Raw genomic sequence first — 17,938 nt, forward strand, 5'->3', positions numbered from 1 at the left:
CCCTCATCTCCCGGATGAGGCAGCTGGACCACACAGCTGGATTTGCAGGCCACACAGTTCTTGGAATTTGTTTCCTCAACTTCCACAAGATAAAATAACTCCTATTTTCCCCTAGGACGTGCGGCTGACCCACAGAAGACAAAGAGTAAGACCCAAATGTCAAGAAAAAGTAGTTATCTTGGCTGCATGATTAGAGGTTCCTTTCTGTTAACTGCTGAAATCCATTCTGACCGTAAAACCTCCCGCCGGGGGATCCCCGGGGCGTGACCCCGGCGTTCCGGGATCGAGTCCCCTGTCGGGCTCCCTGCATGGAGTCTGCTTCTCCCTCTGCCTGTGTCTCTGCCTCTCTCTCTCTCATGAATTAAAACAAAACAAAACCTCCTGCCTGTGGCATTTTCCTAGTTTGAATTTCGCGCAGCAGGTGCGTCTCCACGCCCTCAGGGATCACGGGCCGCGGGACTCCTGGCTGACTCCGGGCGCTCGGCTGCTGTGGCCCTAACGCCGCACACCGGGAACCTGACCTCTAGGACGCAGGAGGGAGGAGCTCCTCCTTCCTCAGGGTGATGGCACGTGAGCAGCAGAAAGAATAGGTGCCTCTACCAGGACCGCGGGTTTGGCAAGTGATGGTTTCCGTGCCCTTTACTGTTGGTTGAGAGGCGTTTATGTCGTGGCTTGACTGGGCCTTCACACGGGTCACGTCCGCGGTGTGAGTGCCACTCCTGGACGGTCCCCGAGAAATACGGCCTGACTACTGTACCTTCCCCTGGAATCCAGAATCAAAATATGCCCATTTTGTCTGTGCTATTGCCTGATTCTTCATTTTTAAGTTTCAGAGGAAAATTGTATGTTGAAGAATCTTTGCAACACTCATTTCTTTTTTTTTTTTTTTTTAAAGAAATTTTTTTTTTTTTTTTAATGATAGTCACACAGAGAGAGAGAGGCAGAGACACAGGCAGAAGGAGAAGCAGGCCCCATGCACCAGGAGCCCGACGTGGGATTCGATCCCTGGTCTCCAGGATCGCGCCCTGGGCCAAAGGCAGGCGCCAAACCACTGCGCCACCCAGGGATCCCGCAACACTCATTTCCTAATTACATCTTACTGAATTGGATTCTATTTTCATTTAATATTTCATTTATTACATATTGATTGGATTCTTTTTTTTTAAATTTTATTTATTTACTTATGATAGTCAGAGAGAGAGAGAGAGAGGCAGAGACATAGGCAGAGGGAGAAGCAGGCTCCATGCACCGGGAGCCCAACGTGGGATTTGATCCCGGGTCTCCAGGGTCGCGCCCTGGGCCAAAGGCAGGAGCTAAACCGCTGTGCCACCCAGGGATCCCTATTGATTGGATTCTTTATGAACTTCATCTGTTGTTAGAGATAAAAGTTAGGATCCACTCTCTATCTTCAAGGAACTGAGACTAACACTAGGTGATTACGATGCAGCATTATGGAAAGTGTGCGCCCAGAGCAGGAAGTCCCTTGGGGAGGGTGGTGTCCTTGCCACAGAAGTACCCGGAGCCTAGCAGGAGCTTGGTGTGCTTACTGTTTCAACACCTGATGTTCTAGGCTTCACACTGGTTTGTCAGATCTGGAAGTGACTGGACTTGGGTGCTGTTACACACTCAGTCTGCTCAGAAACTGCTTTGTGAAGATGATACACTGATGTGTTAATTTATAAAAAAAAAAAATGTAATGATGAAAGGTAGGTTACTTAAGTTTGCTGTCCTCACCTTCTCTGTATTGAGCAAATGATAGTGAAAGCCAGATCCAAATTATAATCAGAATTTGACAAATATGGAATGGAAGCAATAGAAATGAGTTTGGGGCTCTTAATGGTTAATATTTCAGGCCTGATGCATTTCTTTTGAGTCCCCTGTCTTACATTCTTCATGGGTTGGATTGTGCTAGTCATTTGTCTTTCTCCTTTTTAAAGAGTTTTTTTTTGCTGACAAGTATCTCTTTAGAAATCTTTTCATTAATGGTAATACAATCAGTCACGTCTCATCCTTGGAAGATATTTTGCTTTTTTTTTTTTTTTTTTACTTGCTGAGCCATTATGCTTATTTAACAAATTTACCTTCAAAGGATTTATTTTACTGTTGTAAAATATATGCAAAATTTATCATTTTAACCATTTTTAGGTGTACAGTTCCATAGCATTAAGTATATTCACATTGTTGCGTAAACATCTTTATCATCCATCTACAAACCTTTTTCATTTTTCCCAGTTGAAACAGTACCCATTAAACACTAATTCTCTATTTCCCCTTCCTGCTAGCGCCTGGAAACCACCGTTAGGTCTCTGACTACTCTAGATACCTCATATAAGTGGGATAATACAATTACTTGTCCTTTTGTGACTGGGTTATTTCACATAGCATTAACGTCAAGGTTCATCCAGTGTGGTAGCATGTGTCAATTTCTTTTCAAGTGGAATAGTCTATTGTTTATATATATGTTGTTTATCCATTCATCTGTCAATGGACACTTGAGTTATTTCCACCTTCTAACTATTATGAGTAATGCTCCTATAAACATAGGTCGCACAAATACCTTTTCAAATCCCTGCTTTCACTTCTTTCGGGTATATACCCAGAATTGGAATAGCTGGATCATATGGTAATTGTTTAATTTTTTGAGAAATTGCCTTACCCAGATGATCTTATTTTTCAAGTGCGTGGGGGTCTATGTGTATTTTTGGCAGGGGAAGGAGGGGGTGAATCTTTTTGTTGCTTCCATATACTCCCTATGACTGTTAAGTACCATGATAGAAACATGACTTGATAATCCATAGGAGGAACAAATGTTTCAAAACAGAATCACTGCTTCAGGTTTTCTGTAGTAGGTGATATACTGGTATTTTCTCAGCAATGTCAGTTATATCATCTGGCCTTTCTGTTCCCATTTAAAAAATTATAACACGAATAATGAATGCTTATCTTCTTGATAATACACTCAACAGGTTTTTTTTTGCAAAATCTGGACAGTTTTCAAAAAATGTCAATAGAAATTTATAACATTTGGAAAGCCAGAAATTTTACATACTATTAAACTCCTGTCATAGTTTATATTTTAAAAAGAGTTCATTCTACAGTGTTAATTATATATATATATATATATATATATATATATATATATATATATATATATATAATTCATTAAAGACAGAGAGAGGCAGAGACACAGACAGAGGGAGAAGCAGACTCCATGCAGGGAGCCTGACTTGGGACTCGATCCCGGGTCTCCAGGATCACACCCCTGGCTGAAGGCAGCGCTAAACCGCTGAGCCACCTGGGCTGCCCCTGATACAGTTTTTTTACTATAGTTCTTATAATTGAGAATTTATTTTTATTGATATAATTATTCAGTTAAAGTGAATAATCATAGTGATAAACTTGGCCTATCTGCTAAACTTAGAATTACATAGAACTTTAGTGCTACAGGTTAAGTCATTTCCATATCATTAGTTATCAAAGGCTTGAATGAGTCAAAAAATGTAATAAATTAACAATGCTGAACATAGAATCCAAATGTATTTCTCCTAAACTGTTTTATGAAAAGATTTCAGATTATTAAAGTGTCAAGAATACTATCAAATTCTGTGAACCCAACACTTAAGAGAAATGTGGCCCTATACAGTTGAAGCCTTCTATGTACTGCATACCTAAGACATTCAGTATTCTAAATGAGTTTACAATTTTCATGTGTTCATTTGAAGCAAAATGAAAAATTTTAAACCCCATATAAAACTACCCGTTGAATCATTTTTTTAATAAAGATTTTATTTATTTATTCATGAGAGAGAGAGAGAGAGAGAGAGAGAGGGAGGGAGGCAGAGACACAGGCAGAGGGAGAAGCAGGCTCCAAGCCGGGAGCCCGACACGGGACTCAATCCCAGATCCCAGGACCACATCCTGGACCAAAGGCAGGTGCCAAACTGCTGAGCCACCCAGGGATCTCCCCGGTTGAATCATTTTTAACTGGAACTGAAATTAGGGAGTAAATTCAAAACCTGAGGCATTTCAGAACTGTTCTTTTTGACATTAGACAAAATGAAGGAGAGTTTATCTTTGCTATTCTCTTATCCACCTTCCTTCCCTGCCCATTACTACTACAAATTTCCTTTTAGATCATTTTTAGACCTGTCTTTCCAGTACTGAGCCTGTTTACATTTCCTACCTCAACACGTAATATCCATAGTAATTGTTTTGAAAATTACTCTGTTTATCTGTCCTGTTGGAAGCATTACAAAACTACGTTGGTATACACTGGGTTGCTGCATTTGTCTTTTTCAAGATTAGCATGAGAGCATTTTGGGGTCATATTTACTGGTGACGTATTAATAAAAGATGTAATATAGGAGAAATACATTGCATGACAATAAGTTTCAACCTGAGCTAGATGAGATGTATCAATAGGCTAAAATCTAATAAGATGAGGTTCCACAGGAAAAAGAAATCTTAAACTTGGTTTAATAAATCCATTAAGTATATAGAGGGAAAGCCATCATTTAATGGCACTACATGTTGAAGAGTTGAGGTTTTAGTGATTGCAAGGTGAATCAGTGATATGTAGCTGCCCGAATAGCTAAGATATTAGGCTATATTAAAAAAAAAAAAAAAAGAAGGATCCAGAACAAGGGAAGTGGTACCATTGTAGTGACATCACCTCTTGTAGTCAGCTCTAGTGCTGTATAACAATAAACTGCAACTCAGAGTGGAATTAGTAGGAGAGATTTGAAACCATAGCGTATGGAAAATGGTGAAGACTCTGGTAATGGTTATTCAGTGCCATTGATAACAGTTTAAAAGTTGAACAGTTGAAGAGTTATATAGAATGAGGATTAGATTTTGGTTCAGTGTAAAACAAGTTATAAATTCCATTACAAAAATGCAGCCTTATAAGTCTTCCTTTATTAGCACTAACACAGAACTGAATGGAGGTGTGATGGTTAATAAAAATTCAAGGTAAGGTAAGGAGTTGAAATTACATAGCCTCTAACGTCTTTTCCAACTGTTAGCATCATATAACTCCATAAGGCTAATTCATACAGGTATTATAGTTAAGGACATCTTGTTATGCCCCTTAGGATCTTTATAGTTTAGTAGACCATAGTGCCATAAACCTAAAACATATAGTTCTATGTTTAACAAAAAGGGGAGGCAGATCAAAAAGATACAGAAACCAATTTGGAAATTACCACTGGGAACTTTGACTTCCAATGGCCAAATCTGGAGAACCACTTGGAAAGACTAATAATGACAATAATGAATTGTAAACCAAAGAATAAGGTATGTGTAAGTTCAAAATATACAAATGATTGATTTAAGGAAAAGGAAAAATCTTCCATACAGAATTCCAATAAATGTAGGAATAAGGAAGAAGAAAACCACCATGGAACTCCATAATGGTTGCAGGGAAAATTCACCAATGAATGCTAAAATTAGTGGCAATCCTGAGCTCCTGTACATTTAGAAACTGCCATTGTTTCCTGACTTGAAAATAGGAGCCATTATAGCATAGCAATTAGTTTTGTTCAAAGTAATAGTCATTATAGATTTTATTTTTAAAAAAGTTTTTTTTACATTAAACTACAAACTTGTGAAAATTGGGAAGTTCACCTAGGTGTTAAGAACAAAAAAGCATATCCCAAATTTGATCACTTCCCAACCACTCCATCAGCTATTCCCCTAGTCTGAGCTACCTCTTGCCTGTAGTAGTTTCCCAATTATTCTTCCTCCTTCCTATTTCTTTACACTTTATTCTCAACATTAACCAGTAACCTTAAAAAAAAAAATCAGATCCCTCTAATCATCTATGTAAAATTATCCAATGGCTTTGTCTAGCTTAGAAGAAAATTTGCTTATTACTTTGGCTAACAGAGGCCTATATATGATCTGACTCTTACCTATTTCTCTGACCTCATTTGTTACCATTCTTATCCTCCTTATTATTACTCCTTTCTAGTCCAAAAATCACCTTAGGAACATTAGAAGACCTAAGGTAGGCTCCCCTGCCTTTTACCTGCTTAATTTTTTTTCCACTACATTTATATCACTACATGAAATAATATGTTTTGATTCATTTTTTTTTAACCTGTTCTCCAATTTGAATGTAAGCTTATATGGGAAAAGATTTGGTTTGTCTTGCTTACGAACTGTAACCACAATACCTAAAACATACCTACACCAGAGTGAGCCCTCAAACATCTATTGAATAAATATTTTTAAAACACTGAAGGGTGGGAAGTGGGGAAAAAAGGCCTGTATTAACAGAACTTCCATCTCTGAAGTCTGTGCAAAAAATGTTAAGCCTTTAATATAAGGAAAAAGGAATATTTTCAACTACCTTAATTTTACAAATTCAGTTGCTTAAAAAAAAGCCTTGAAAAATAAATATGACACTGCTGAGTGAATTTGGAGATTATTTGCAAGAATCTTACATGAAAGAAAAATTTTATTGAAGTATAGATTACTGGTTTAAAAAATACAAGGGAAAAGACAAACATATAAAAGCATTATTATATAACTGATTTCTAAACTCAATACTTTGGAAATACAAAACAATGATCAATACCCCTAGAAAGTCAGTTTATTGAAATAAATTAATTTTTCAGTTGGTCTGTAACTCTCTTCACTCAGGCTTACAAATACTGGATTTTTCAGTTTCATCCCATATCAGAACTTTGTTTTTGACATGTTTTCTTCTCAAAGTAGTATATAGTTATTTATGGCAATTAATGTCAACCATAGGAAGATTCTCTAAGTTACAGGAATTCAATATGGTTGCTGCTTTGGAAACAGTTACCACTTGGGTTAATCTACACCAAGACTAAGACCCATGTAATGAAAGGCAAAACATTTATGGGCAAAATATGGGTATTGAGAGCAGGGCGTCTAAGAAAAGACCATGTTTTCTTATACTGCAGATCTGCTAGAGAAGACTCCATTATTTACTTTGGTATTACTGCTAGAAAAGCAGTTTCTGCTAGACTACAGGTTGGCCGTATAGTTCTCCATTTTATGTTTCTTTTTCTAGACAGCAGCAGACTTTAACAATTAGACAGAACAATCAAATAAACAGACACCTTTAAATTACCATATATCTTAACTGTGAAATAAATTATTTTTTTAATTGGTTTAGCAGCCTTGTGTCTGGAAAGGCAGCAAAACCCATTCTGTTCCAAAATTAGAAGGCTGACTCAGAGGCTATTTGTAAGATGCCTGGCTGTCTTCTATCACCAGTCATGAAGGTAGGGCCTCATGAACCCAGTAATTAAATAAATGTAAAATGACCTCATCCATCAATACAATGTTGAACCAGCAAAAGCAAAAAAGTACAATCATAAAGTAGGGATTGGCCTGTATAAAACAAGAGGGAAATATCCTCTTATATGACACAAAAGGAATACATATGGTAATAAAAATTACAATAAACTTATAAAGAGATGATTCTGGTTTACACGCATATCTGCTTAAACTGAGTGATTGGAAATTTTCTTTTCCTAACATAATGCCCCCTCGTTATAAGCTAAGCTGGTCTTAGTGTCTTATAAATCTCTTATTTCCTTGGATTTATCTACTATACCCTCACTTCACAGCCATTTAACTTATAAGCTGGGCCTGCCCAGCCTGCCTATAAAGCCTCTCTTCAGAAAGATACCACATGCATTAAACAGAGGCATCTTCTAGTAAATATCTGCACTTCAAAACAGCCTATGAAGAACCAGCAACTGGCCCTCCAATGTAAATACTTCTCATTTCACATTTTCACAGAAACAGTGCAGTTTACTAACCACTCCTTATAGAAAACTGAGTAGCTATAAAAATTTTTGTTCCATTTCAAAACACTTCAATACTTGTTAATTCCAAAGATCCGAACACCATGTAGCTGTGGCATTTTAGGAATCAGCACACTCAGGAGGGAAGCCGTGTTTAGGATGAAGTGAGTTGGATCATACTTCGTATAGAAACTTGCCAGAAAATATCTGTAGAAATAAAAATTAAAAATATAAAACATATAACGTGTAAAATCTGTAAAAAAAAAAAAAAAAAATAAAGGTAAAACAAAGGTCACTGAAACATAAATACCTAAAAGCAGAATCACTTCTGAGCACTAAAACAGTTTTACAGTTTGGGGCCTGAATTAATTTGGGATTAAAAAATTTTTTTTTCATTTGTTTTTACTGAAGTTCAATTTACCAACATACAGTATAACACCCAGTGTTCATCCCATCAAGTGCCCTTCTCAGTGGCCGTCACCCAGTCACCCCAACCCCCGGCCCACCTCCCCTTTGCAACCCTTTGTTTGTTTCCCAGAGTTAGGAGTCTTTCATGGTTTGTCTCCCTCTCTACTTTTTCCCCACTCAGTTCCCCTCCTTTTCCTTACAGTCCCTTTTACTATTATTTAAAAATAGTAGTGGAGGCATATATGCACATTTTGCATTTCTGCAACTATGTTGAATGCATTTAAAATAATGTGCTTGTGGGGCGCCTGGGTGGTGCAGTCAGTTGAGCCTCCAACTCTTGGACCAGGTCATGATCTCATAGCATGGAGTCAGCTTGGGATTCTCTCTCCCTCTTCCTCTGCCCCTCCTGCTCATGCACTCTCTCTCAAATAAATAAATCTCAAAAAAAAAAAAAAAAAAAAAAAGAATACGTTTGCACTTAGCAACCTTTAAAGCAGAGGTCTTCCAAATTAGGGTTCAGACATTTTCTGAAATTTCAGGTATAGTTGTATTTGTGTGTATGTTTCTGAAGAGAAGTTCCAGGTCCAAAACATCTATCATATTTTCAAAGGGTTTTCACTAAAAGGTTAGAAGCTATGGCTATAAAGTTGTGAAAAATGGGGTGTTAGTACATTAGTACAACTCAGTATCTTTGAAAGAAAATAAATAGTTGATTGCCCTTTTGATATTCTCATTTCCATACTGTAGCTGAACAAGTCGATAACCAGTTCAACTGGAAAAAGACACTGGTAAAATTCTAGCTGCTTGCTGTAACTGAATGTATGTACACATTCCAAGATATTCAACATCTGAGAATTTGTTTTAACAAACCTAGGCTACCTCTAGGACCATAAATCAAGTCAGAAGGTCTAGTTTTACCCAAGGGTACATCAAAGTGTGGACACATCATCTGGCCACTGAGAGTATCCTATTATCAATAGGATGTAAAGACTAAAACATCATACTTCACTGGATCATAACTAAGAAGTTAGTCTGCATATGGGTATTTGTCTAATTAGTACAGTACTTCCTCTAAGTACTGTCAGTAAGTTCTAGGAAGGGGAGAAAAACGTCTTGTGTATTATGGTTAGAAAAGAACAGCTATTTTTAGGTATGGCTAAAAACATCACAGAGAGCTCTATACATGATTTTCAGAACCATCCAAATTGAGAAATTCTTTAATTTTCCACCAATTTTGCAACTATAACCAGAGAATACTTCTTGAGAATAAACCATATTCTTCAATCTTTAGTCTAAACCCTTTCTTCTAGCTTTCGTATCCTTGGCAACTGTTTTTACACTTCCTTCACTGATACCACTTGCATTTAGTAAGTTCATTTGATTTCCCATAATCATTATGGGCTTAATCTGTAACCTCATATGTTGGAAATAGTCTATCTTTTTGGAATCGCCTCTCATCATACTGTAGCATATGTCCCCCTTTATTCTTTTAATGAAAATTAACTGTATGTGTAAATTATATGAAAATTACTTGGTTCTTACACAAAAACCTACACAACCCTCCAAGGGGATGCAAAACCAAAGCAGGAATTGTGTAATGGCATTTATTTGCCAGAAAGTATACTAGAAAGAGACCTGTATTAGAAGCTAGAAGTTTAGGGTTTCATCTGGGCTCTGGACTCTTAACTAGCTGCAAGATCCTGAACAAGGTAATGCATCTGAGCCTGTTTCTTTATCTAAAAATCTGGGATAACACTGCATGCCCCACCTACCTGACAAATGATGATCAAATAAGAAAATGTGAAAGCACTCTGAAAAGTATCAATGCTATATAGATGGCTTTAATGTTGTCTCTTCAGTTATATAAGGAATTTAATCACAGAAATTTGAAATCATACCTGTGGGTCAAAAATATATTTTTAGAAATATGGATGTACACAGGTACATCTTAGTTGACTATTTTGTGATAGCTCTTATTAAAAATTCAGGATGTCAGGTTTTTTACATTAATTATAATGCAATCCTCAATATTTTATAGATGAGGAAACCAAGGCTTTCAAAGAAATGGCCAAAAGTCACACAGCTACAAAGCAGTAGAGCTAAAATCCAAATGTAGGGCTGTTTAAATAACTATTATTACTGTTACTGCATTTATCTTTGCTAGATCATACAAATCATTTAGCTTTTGATGTTAATTTTATATAGGGCTGAAACAAAAATTTTAAAAATTTCCTCAAAGTGCTATCAATATAAGAAAAAAGAAACCTACCACTTTATCAATTTATTCTTTTCATTTGAATATGCCTCCCTTTCTCTGCACATCTGTCTAAAATCTGCCCTTCCTTACCCAGTTTAAGGAATCCTAATGCCTCCAAGAATTCTTTCCAGTTACTCCAGACTGCACTGATTTTATCATGGATGTGTTACTACATATAAGCTACGTGGTACACAGTGTTTGATTAAGATGTATTTAAGACATCTGCTATATGTATGCAACTATACTGAGTGTGGAATTCAAAGCAATCTATGTACTTATAAATTTTTTGCAGAAACAAACCATTTACAAAACCGGAGATAATACAAAGTGGCATAAATAACAGATATGTAATAATATTAATGATGTTCAAAACAGCATTATTACTTAAGGTTGGGTGCTAAGGAAAAGACCTCATTGAGGAAGTAGGACTTAAATCTTGAAAAAAGAGTAAAAGAAGGATAAATTAAGAAAGGAAAAGGTATTTCAGGTGGGAGAAATGATTTGAACAAAGGCATAAAAATAGGACTACACATAAGTATCAAGAAGTGCTGCTTAGAAGACCTAGACCAAGTGGGAGTTGGGTGGCAGTAAAATATTCACATAAAGGTAGGAACCATTTTGTGGAGGGCCCTGAATATAAAATAATAGGAGGTAATATAAGGTTAGATGCTTTAAAGATAGATATTATCTAATTTATTTCTTATGACATCATATTGAGCTATGTACTATTAGCTAGAATTTCATTTATGAGCAAACTAAGCAAGCTGGGTGATAAACACAGGATTCATCCCAGGTCTGTTCTACAATGAAAACCTAACTTTTGTTGTTTATAAACTATACAGCAATCTCTCCCAAGGAGTTTGAACATCTAAAGTGGGGTGGGGGAGGTGTGGGTCAATGAAATTCATCTGAAATTATCCAAATCCTTGTTTAGGGAGATTAATCTGAACATAAGACAAAATAAGATTATGTGTAGAAGTTTCTTGTAAGCAACTCAAAAATATGAACTAGAATACATTTTGACCTGTATATCCTAGAATGTTTAAACATACTGATGGGCACATAATACTGTCTCCATATATTATTGACTGAAGTAAAAAATGGTTTATTACCAGCCTGTCAAAGATTTTGCCTGTATTTTATGCTCTAAGGTAGCTATTTATTGGTAGAAGTTTCAACAAATACTGTTTCAAATTGAAATTCAACATAATAAAAGGACAGCTTCCTCTTATCCAATCTTCTTCATACCTAAGATTTCCATCACTTACAGAATTATTGGAGAAATTGTGAAAAACTTCCGTGAAGATGTAAACTGTACTCCATAGTCCAGTTGTTCCCAGTGAGTTAGAAGCCTTGCTTTACCCTGGTCAGGAGTTTCAAAAGGTGTTCCTTTTACTGCATGCAAAAATACATACATCCCCTGGAAAGCAAACAAGGGGACATATATTCAATATTAACATAAACAACCAGAATGTAGGGCAAAAACTGCCATCAAAGGTACAATCAGAGTATTCAACCAATAAAGAGGGAAAGGTTTTTTGTTGCTGAGGCAAAAGCCGTGATGCTACCTTGTCAACTAATTCATTCTTGAAGGTTAGTAGTAGCCTATGGGCTTATATAGAATTTAATTTAAAATATTTTCATTTATAGCACAATATTTTGTTAGGGTTGTTTACATGTTTGTTCTCTCATTAGCCTGAATACCTCAGGAACAAGGGTTGGTACACAGCAAGTATTAAACATTAAGCCAAGATGACAGTAAGCTAAGGAATGTTTATTCTGTAAGCATAAGGAAACCATTTTCACGTGGGCTTTACAGGAGACAATAAAACAGAAATGGAATACTTTTAAATTATGAGGAGTATGTGTGATCCAAAAAAGTTAATTTCTACTCTAATCCACACATTAGAATCATTAAAGAGAAAAACCACCTCTCACTATTTCCTTCAAACTACATGTATCACCAGTGTTTAGAATATTCAGAGTACCAGATATCCTTTTCAGTTAAACAGAATAAAATCTTATCTACCATGTATCTTCTATCCCATTATGTTTAATAGGTTTTCTATAGAATTTAGAGATGGAGGATTTATATCCCAATCAAAAGAATTGGGGAAAAAATATGTAGCTCATGGTTGGTTGTTAATATTTACTGGCTCAAACTGAAGAAAATTCTCATTCATGTTAAAAGCCAGCATAAAAATTTCATGAAATATTAATACCTCTATTTTTTTTTAAGATTTTTTATTTACTTATTCATAGAGACACAGAGAAAGAGGGAGAGGCAGAGACACAGGCAGAGGGAGAAGCAGGCTCCATGCAGGGAGCCTGACGTGGGACTCGATCCCAGGTCTCCAGGATCACACCTCAGGCTGCAGGCGGCGCTAAACCGCTGCGCCACGGGAGCTGCCCATATTAATACCTCTAAATGTGAAGTATAGCACTGTAAAAATGAATAAAAACAATCACTACAGATTTCTACTGTATGGTTCAGAAAGGCAAAGACAGTATTTTTTCTAACCAGGGATAACAACTAGGTCTGTTTTCTCCCATTTAAAAGTGTTTAGTATGTATTTCACATTTTTAATTGGTTTAATGTAGTCTATCTTCAAAAGGAACTTAAGTTTGGAGTCACGTTAATTGCTACATCAATGGCTGGTAGTTAGGTTTTTAGTGTGGTGGACTGGTAAGTCAGAAGTTTGCTTCCCAACATGTTGTCAATTACCTATGCTTTCCTCATGGCCATATACTGTGCTTCAAAATCTCAACCAACTTGAAAACATCTGGGCAAGAGGAGAGGGTGACTCTAAAGTACATTTAATATATCTAAAAAAAAAAAATACATCTGCCATTGGAGAAGGGAAAATTATGTAACAATACAGACTAATCCAACAAACATTTATATAGATCTTCAAAGACATGAAAATAAAAAAGAAATTCTCAATTATACAACTATGATAAATACATGATAAAAGAATATAGCTTGGGAGTTCTAGAGCCTCCTAGAAAACGAGATATTTGAGTTTTCCTGGATGAGGAGAAATCAGCCTGCAGGAGAGGATGGAGGGAAAGTATTAAAAGAGTGGATAAAGAGTTTAAGCCACAGCAAAAAGATGAGGGCAAGATAATTTTCATTATTGTTAGAACAATACTCATGTTTAGAGATACACTGAGGTAAGATTGAGTCCTTTTCTTGCCTCCGTACTGTTATCAACTGGTCTTATATGCCACGTAAGGAACTTGTTATTTTACTATGAACGTAATAGAGAATCAAAGAAGAACTTAGAGCATGATTTGAGTATATATGCACTTTGAAAATAATTCTATGTCAAGTTGGAATGGAGAACAGTAGAGGAACATCAAGGAAACCATTTGATCTACTGGAATAATCCACCTGAGAAAAAAATAAGGGTACAAATTATAGCAATGCCAGTGGGGATCAAGTTGAGAGACAGTAAAGCAGGGCTTTGACTAAATGGATATGGAATACAGAGGAAAAGGAGTTAATCTAAGAGTAGAGTGACCATGTATCCTAGATAGCATGAATGGTCCTGATTTACACCTATTTCCTTAGTTATTATTTAAGCTCCCTTTTACTCTCAAAACAGTATCAGTTTGGATAATTCATTATATGAATTGCTTCACTTTTCACATTCAGCTATCTGGTGTGACATATTGGGCAGACAGTGGTGCCTTTAGATTAGATCAGGAACAAAGTCAGAGGAACAGGTTTTGAGTGGTAAGGGACAGATCAGGAATGAGTTCAATTTATAATTGCTTGGCTTAAGGTGCACGGTAATCTGGCAATATTAATGTGAGCATCATCATCCTACAGATAGAAACTGCAAATATGGACAGATGAAGTAATCTTAATAGAACATACAGCATAAAAAGAGATGAAGAAAAGAGCCTTGGGGACAGCAGCATCTAGGAGAGGAAAACAAAAGGAAGAATGTGCAAGAAACAGAAAAGGAAAAATCAGGAAAAAAAAAAAAGTGATCCCATGAAAGCCAAAGGAGATTCTAGTAAAAGGGATATAATTTTTGTCAAATATTTCAGAGAAGTTACTACTTAAAAATAGCCCTATCAAAGTCCACTGCATAGAATGGACTAAATGGACATTCATATATTTTTACCACCACATTATCCTTGTCCTCCTCCAAATTCAAATAATCTTCACAAGATAGAAAATAAATAGTATTAATTAAAGAAGAAAAAACCTATTTCCCCTGCACTTTCCTGTCTTATTGTTCCAAGTTCTTCATTTTTTGGATATCTTTCAGCAAATATGTAATTAATCTGAATTCAATTAAAAATCAACTAATGGATTTCTCACCCTTTGTTCTGCTGTCATTGACTTTTAAGAAAGGTCACTATCAACGGTTTTTTTTTTTAAATAGACAATTTTCAAGGCTGCATAACATGGTTAGTAGAATCAACTGAACCTCTGATACTTTGTAGAGCCATCCTATAATACAAAAGAACCACAGGCAACATGAAAAAGCTAAGGCACCATAAGATCCTCAATCACACAAGATATGATTAAGCTCAAAATTTCTATACTGAAGAAAGAAAGCATACTTATACAATTTAGAAAGGACTGAAGTTGTTTAAACAAGGATTGAAATCAAAGATGGTTATTAATCAAAACCCATAATTATTTCTGAAGCATTCTGGTTAATCAATATATAATAGTAGCTTGAATTATTATCTTGTAATTTTTGCTAAAATGACCTACTATTTTCTAGATTCCATAAAGCCAAAAGGAAGAAAAAAAAAGTGTTATTTAGGAAAAAAGGCCCAATGTTTAAATATGAAGTATTAATAGCAAAAAAAAATAATCATCTCCCAGATTAGAAGTCTTCAAAATTGTCACATAATTTAAAAATCACTGAACTGTACTATGTCAGCAAATTTTATATTACATAAACTATGGATTATATCTATATAATAAAACTGTTAAACTAAGTCACATGTTTTTCTTTACAACGTAAAGCTGTAACCTTTTATTTTTTTTTTTTAATTTTTTTTTTTTTTTATTTATTTACGATAGTCATACAGAGAGAGAGAGAGGCAGAGACACAGGCAGAGGGAGAAGCAGGCTCCATGCACCAGGAGCCTGACGTGGGATTCGATCCCGGGTCTCCAGGATCGCGCCCTGGGCCAAAGGCAGGCGCCAAACCGCTGCGCCACCCAGGGATCCCAAGCTGTAACCTTTTAAAAATTGTTTCAATATATGTAACATAAAATGCACCACCTTAATCATTTTTTTGGTGTACAGTTCAGTGGTCTTAAGTACATTCACATTGTCACACAACTGTCACCACCATCCATTTCTAGAACTCTTTTCCTCTTGCAAACCTAAACTGTACCCATTAAACAGTAACTCCCTATTTCTTCCTCCCTGAGTCCCTAACAGGCACTAAACTTTGTAAGTGCTTAGTATAAAATGAAATTCTTACCAGATTATGTATAACATTCGTTAAGGTCCAAGCAACAGGAACACTGAAGAAGGGAATACTGAGTAGGACAATATGAAGCAAGCCAACTCCTAACCCGTATGTCAGCCACATACCCCGGCTGTTCATTACACGGGTATTTGGATTCACCTCGCTGTGAGCAACTCCAACATTCATGTTTGCTCTGTAGGAAAGAAAGGAAGTGAATCAACAATGATAGAACTGGGAACCTAAAGACTCTTTATTCTGACAAAGCAAGTGCTACTAGGATCATTCTCTAGTTGTTCTGAAATAGAACACACTCACCAAAATACGCTATTTGCAGATGCTGATGAAGGTAATAAATAATCCTTAACATCTGACTTCATGGTAAGAGGGACAAGACTTATTTTTATGGTTCTTATTGAAAAAATAAATTAAAATCCCTTTCTTAAAGCTTGTGTTCTACCATGTTAAGTTTTACATGAATCAGGGACAGGAAAACTCAAAGAGAAAACCTACATTTTCTTCTATCATGAAACCAAAGTGAAAGCTGAGGAGCTAAACGTACTAACAGAATAAACTAATCTATATTTTTTAAAAAAAGCAAAGATGCAGCATTATTTACAACAGCCCAGATAGAGAAGCAACCCAAGTGTCCACCCACAGATGAACGGATAAAGGTGTGTGTGTGGGGGGAGGTGTGTATACATATGTGGAACAGAATATTACTTAGCCATAAAAAAGAATGAAATCTTGTCATCTGCAACAAAATGGACCTAGACAGAACATTGTTATATCAGAAAAACAAATACCATATGGTTCCACTAATGTGTGGAATTTAAGAAGCAAAATGAAGAAAAAAAAGACATGAAAATACACTCTTACGTACAGAGAACAAACTGGTGATGGTTGCCAGAGGGGAGGCTGGTGGAGGGGATGGGTGAAATCAATAACGGGGATTAATACTGTTATCCTGACGCACGGAGAAATGTATGGAATTGCTGAATCCTCGTATTGCACACCTGATATTAATATGTTTGTTAAGTATACTTGAATTAAAGACAAAAAAGGCAAAGTGGACCCAGCCAGTGAACTGTGAATGGCCAGCCTCTGCCACCCAATGTCACGTCTCCCAACAGTGGCTGGGTTCAAATCACTGCTTTTTAAATAACCGAGCCTGGGGGGAACATGGGAGGGACATCTACGTGGTCAAGGGATACGGTTTGTTTCTCAATCTCGTGACACGATAAGGTTAAAACAGCCTTTCTTCCTTTAACCCGTCAACTCCCCTAAAACTTTGGTTTTTTTCCCCCTAACTGTTCCCGTTAATGGGATTCAGACGACACCACCGCCAGAACGGGTATCCGTTCCCGCCGCAATGCTGGCGTTTCCTCGGTTCTAAGAGGCCCTCGAACAAAGTGCCAGTGACCAGGGAACACCGGTCATCCCGGAGAAGCCGGCGGCGAGGCCGGGGGCAGCCAGGGCACGTGTGGGACGCGCACGGTCTCCCCTGGGAATACGCGCATCCCTTCGACCCGGAGACGCAGCATTAAAAGAGTTTCTCGTAACCGCGTCCAAAGAGTGTTTCCGGAGTGAGTGCCCCAGGCCGCCCGGGATCGAACGCGCGCCACGGCGTCCGGCGGTCACGGCCGCTGACGCCAACGCGCAAGCCTCTTCCCCCGGAGCTGCCGCGGCCCGACGCTTCTCCGGCTCCTCGCCGGCTGCTGAGAAAGCTGCCCGGCTTCGAGACTCCAACTCTTCCCTCCGAGCTGGAGGCCTGGCGGTGCGGCTCCGAGGCCCCCGGGGCCCGCCGCTTCCCCCAGCCGCCCCCACGCGCGCCCGGCCCACTCACCCGGAGGCCGGCCGGCACCGGAGCAGCCCCGCGGCGGCGGCGTCCCCCGAGGCCCAGCGGCTGGCGGAAGCGCGGCGGGCCCAGCGCGCCGCCCGGGCATTGGCTGCGGGCCGCGCGCGGCGCACGTTCCCCGGCGAGGGGTGGGACTAAGCGCCGCGTGCCGGGGGCGGGGCCTCACGGGGGCCGCAGGGGGCGG

The 17,938-nt window shown here is 37.9% G+C and overlaps 2 protein-coding genes across 4 annotated transcripts in view; one reads left to right on the forward strand and one right to left on the reverse strand.

Annotated features, from left to right (window-relative positions):
- The window catches only part of PMS1 (PMS1 homolog 1, mismatch repair system component), a 109,047-nt gene that overhangs the window by 1,312 nt on the left and 89,797 nt on the right, over positions 1 to 17,938 (forward strand). The window lies entirely within an intron of this gene.
- ORMDL1 (ORMDL sphingolipid biosynthesis regulator 1) lies at positions 4,896 to 17,867 on the reverse strand. 2 transcript variants are annotated; one of them, XM_055345347.1, is made up of 4 exons: positions 17,743 to 17,867; positions 15,912 to 16,092; positions 11,718 to 11,869; positions 4,896 to 7,991 (listed from the first exon to the last, which is right to left on the reverse strand). In XM_055345347.1, the coding sequence occupies exons 2-4, from the start codon at positions 16,083 to 16,085 to the stop codon at positions 7,856 to 7,858; spliced, it is 462 nt and encodes a 153-aa protein (XP_055201322.1). In that variant the 5' UTR covers positions 16,086 to 16,092; positions 17,743 to 17,867; the 3' UTR covers positions 4,896 to 7,855. The 2 variants fall into 2 exon arrangements, 1 of the variants encoding a protein (XP_055201322.1); XR_008666998.1 differs by lacking the exon at positions 17,743 to 17,867 and adding an exon at positions 9,965 to 10,090 and having other exon boundaries at positions 7,881 to 7,991.

Source organism: Nyctereutes procyonoides, unplaced genomic scaffold, assembly GCF_905146905.1.
Source record: "Nyctereutes procyonoides isolate TBG_1078 unplaced genomic scaffold, NYPRO_anot_genome, whole genome shotgun sequence".
NCBI classification, from domain to species: domain Eukaryota; kingdom Metazoa; phylum Chordata; class Mammalia; order Carnivora; family Canidae; genus Nyctereutes; species Nyctereutes procyonoides.

Bases quoted from the DNA above. Each gene is read 5' to 3' on its own strand.
- ORMDL1 (XM_055345347.1), bottom strand. From the start codon at position 16,085: ATGAATGTTGGAGTTGCTCACAGCGAGGTGAATCCAAATACCCGTGTA. The intron at 11,870-15,911 runs GTAAGAATTTCA...TTTGCTTTCCAG, and splicing joins CGAATGTTATACATAATCTG to GGGATGTATGTATTTTTGCA. The intron at 7,992-11,717 runs GTAAGTGATGGA...TTATTTCTACAG, and splicing joins ACAATTTCTCCAATAATTCT to ATATTTTCTGGCAAGTTTCT.